General features: G+C 51.4%; 1 protein-coding gene across 1 annotated transcript in view; it reads right to left on the bottom strand.

Moving 5' to 3' along the window:
- Nucleotides 1-1,509: 1,509 nt before the first annotated feature.
- The window catches only part of LOC119588232, a 29,402-nt gene continuing 27,554 nt past the window's right edge, over nt 1,510-3,357 (bottom strand). The window contains exon 8 of the mRNA XM_037936931.1: nt 1,510-2,683. Coding sequence (XP_037792859.1) covers nt 1,593-2,683 — 1,091 coding nt within the window. The 3' untranslated portion in view covers nt 1,510-1,592. The remainder of the gene's footprint in view (nt 2,684-3,357) is intronic.

Below are 3,357 nucleotides of genomic sequence, written 5' to 3'. Positions count from 1 at the left end.
AAAGACAATATGTCCGAGCCCCCGACCCCCACATGTCTACCTACGCCACTGCGTCCAGAATATACAAGATCGAGAAACTGCATTGAACAAGAAGACGGCGTGGAGAAGCAAGAAAGAGACATGCAATAGTCAGCATCATACATACAAACAATCATATAAAGTGCATTTCTAACGAAATGTCTGATTCATAAAATAACACTAACCCTTTCTAGACATTTATCTTTTATCTGGAAGTATAACCTAGCATGAATGGACTGGCCCACGATCAGCGACCTTGCGCTGACCCTAACAAATCCAGCGCCGCCTTCAAGATCTCGCTCGCCGCCACAAGGCAGCGGTCATCGTAACAAGAACAATGGCGTCAACGTGGTCTATTGCCACTGCCACGAGGGAACACATCGGGAGTCCCAAAGACGTCATGAGACTGCCGACGACGTCGTCAGCAGCTCTGAGACCTTCCTCGTACTCCATGTGTCTGATCCAGGGCTGGGAGACAGCTTCGACCACTGCGGTCACGCCTGGAGACACCTGCATGGCAGCCACGATGGGTGTCGCTAGGATTTGATACCCCCTGAGGCCGCGCGGGTTGGATGCCGCCAGTCGGGAGCCGAAGGTCGCGTCTGCCAGGTATGAGGTGAGCGAGAGGTGGCCTTGGCTGAAGAGCTCTGAACAGATGACGGTGTGGTCGAGGTGGTACTGCAGTCCCTTCGCTAGCAGCGTTGTGCAGGAACCACCCACAGCAACGGAACAGGCGCCGTAGCACACGCCAGGACTGACTCCCACGTCATTGTACAAGAGGTACATAAAACAAAACGTGCATCCTCCTGTAGCTCCAACACAGCCTCCGATTTGTGGGATCATTGATTTGAAGTCTTCATGGCTGAGGTACGCCTTCAGTTTCTTGAAAGCTTTGCTGAAAGGACCGCCGCGGAATGGACGGTTTGGTTGCATTTTGGGTGGGTCTTCCTCCTGTTCTTGCGGTTCTTCCTCTTCCTGTTGATACTGTTCCGCCTGTTCTTCCTGATGGTCTTGTTGCTGATACTGTGGTTGTTGATAAACTTGATGCTGATACTGTTGGCCTTGGTAATACTGATGCTCATAATTTTGCTGCTGCTGTTCATAGTAGCCCTGGTGTTGATCGTGTTGCTGATAATATTGCTGACCTTGCAGCTGATAATCCTGTCGCCGATTCAGCTGTTGTTGATACGCCTTTTGCCTGTGGCGCTGTTGCTGCCTGAAAGGAAACACGTGCTTGGTGAGGATGCTCCGGACGACCCGCCGTCCTCTGTCCATGGTCGCGAAGGCACACACCAGAGCCTCGCTGTGGTTCGAGGCTCCGTGGCAGCCCACCTCGATACTCGGGATTCCATCGCGCTCGTGGCACCATACTTTAATGGTGAATCCGTTCGGGGAGCCATTGGGAATGAGCAGTAAGTACGGAGCTTCTGCAGGCGACCAAGACGTGGTAACGGCGCGGTGAGTGAGAGGGTCGTGCGCCGTCACCTCGACCCGCGCGCTTCTGTTACATCGCCCGCGATTAATGATGTCCAGTACCTCTTCCTGCGTCACCATGTGTGTCGGGGCGTGGGTTTTCAGGATGGTGCCCATGACCCCTCTTCCTCGCTCGCAATCTGTGTGCATCCCTCCAGCAGCCATGGCGTATCCTGAAGAACTGCCCATCCTACCAGGCGTTGAGCTACAAGCCTTAATCGAGCCACCCATCCGCTTCTTCTGCCATCTTTCATACTACCCGTGACACCCTTGAGACTGCCATAGTTCAGTATTTGGGCTCTTAGCTCGGGCACTGAAGCATCACGACCGACAGTGAGAGCTGCCAGAGCTAGACCAGTAATGTCATAGGCGAGGGAGGCAAATAATGGATCCTCAGGTTGCAGGTCATCCAGGAGGCGGCGGCGAGCGGCTGTATCGATCCTGGTGGAGCCCGCCCACGCTGCGCTGCACACACCACATTTTTCGGCTGCTTCCCGCGCCAGGGGATGCCGCAGGAGACGGGCTCGGTGGGCGGCGTGCGCGTGCAGCATCACCAGACGACCACAGACCAGATAACTTACTTCAGCAAAAATGTGCGGCAGGTCAGATCCCAAGGACATCCATACACCTGCTTTAGGGTATTCAGCTAGTCTCTCTTTTAGTTGTGCTAATGAGATGTGCTGAGGATCCAAGAGCACCGCAGGAGTCACGGTGAGGTTTCGTGCTTCCGCGGCCTTCACCAAATGTGTCAACTGGCCGGCTTCGAACGTGGTCACAACAGGAACCACATGGCTCACCTTCGCTTCCAATAATCGCCCCGCTTCAACCACGGTGACCGTCTCTTGAGCTGGCGAGAGCGACACCAGAGACGGACAGACGTCTTGTGAGACCATCGTCTCAGGAGACACTAGGAGGCTCGCGTGGCCGCTGCTCTCGATATGTTTACATAAGGATATCAGAATGTCGCTGTTTTCACCGCCAATCAAGAATATTTTCACGCCTTCATTCCATAATTTCTTGAAAGCATCGATGGCACCCGAGACAGTGCCATGAGTCTGTGCCTGCTTTACGTGGATGTCACTTAGTCTTACGCTGGCAGAGTGTTGTTCCCGTGCCGCTCTCAGCGCCGCCCGCAAGAGGTCTTTGTCCAGGGGCGTGTCTGTCAGTAGGACTCCTATGCTCAGTTTAGCACCTGCCAATGGAAGTCTCTTCATTGTTAATTACAGACAGACGGCAGCAATGAAATTTCTGTAAACAAACCAATATATTCTTCAGACGAAAATATGTTTTTCCCCAACATAATTAGCAGCAATCATATATGTCTCGGAATTCCATACTGAATTTGATACCGAAATGTATAATTTTACAGTCACCCTATTTATATTGCATTTGTCATAGCAGCACCTGAAACAAATAACAGTCAGTGCTTGATGCATTACACTTTCGAAGATAACATTTAGATGCGAGATAATATTTAGATGTGAATGCAAGAGAAGCGTAGGGTGGAGATAAGGGACAAGGGAATGGAGAGGCATTAATATATAGGTAAATGGATGGAGGCAGAGAATTGGAGGGAGGGAATGAAGTACAAATAGAAGGAGGGAAAAAGGGAGAGACGCTGAGGGAGGAAGAGTGGTGGATGCAATCGGCGGAAGGAATGAAGAGAGAGGGAACAATGAAAAAAGGAAGGAGGGACATAAGTGGAAGGAGAAATGGAGGGAAAGGGCAAAAGTGGAGGAAGGGATAGAGAGAGCGACACGAGTAGAGAAATTAAACGGGGGAGGGACATAAATTGAGAAAAGGATAGATGGAAAGAAAAAGTGTAGAGAAATGGATAGAACAAGGGAAGGAGAAAAGGACACAAAT

The sequence above is a fragment of the Penaeus monodon genome, chromosome 23, assembly GCF_015228065.2.
Source record: "Penaeus monodon isolate SGIC_2016 chromosome 23, NSTDA_Pmon_1, whole genome shotgun sequence".
Lineage (NCBI taxonomy): Eukaryota > Metazoa > Arthropoda > Malacostraca > Decapoda > Penaeidae > Penaeus > Penaeus monodon.
Note: the sequence above shows the minus strand (reverse complement) of the source record. Positions and strands in the feature narration are given on the sequence as shown.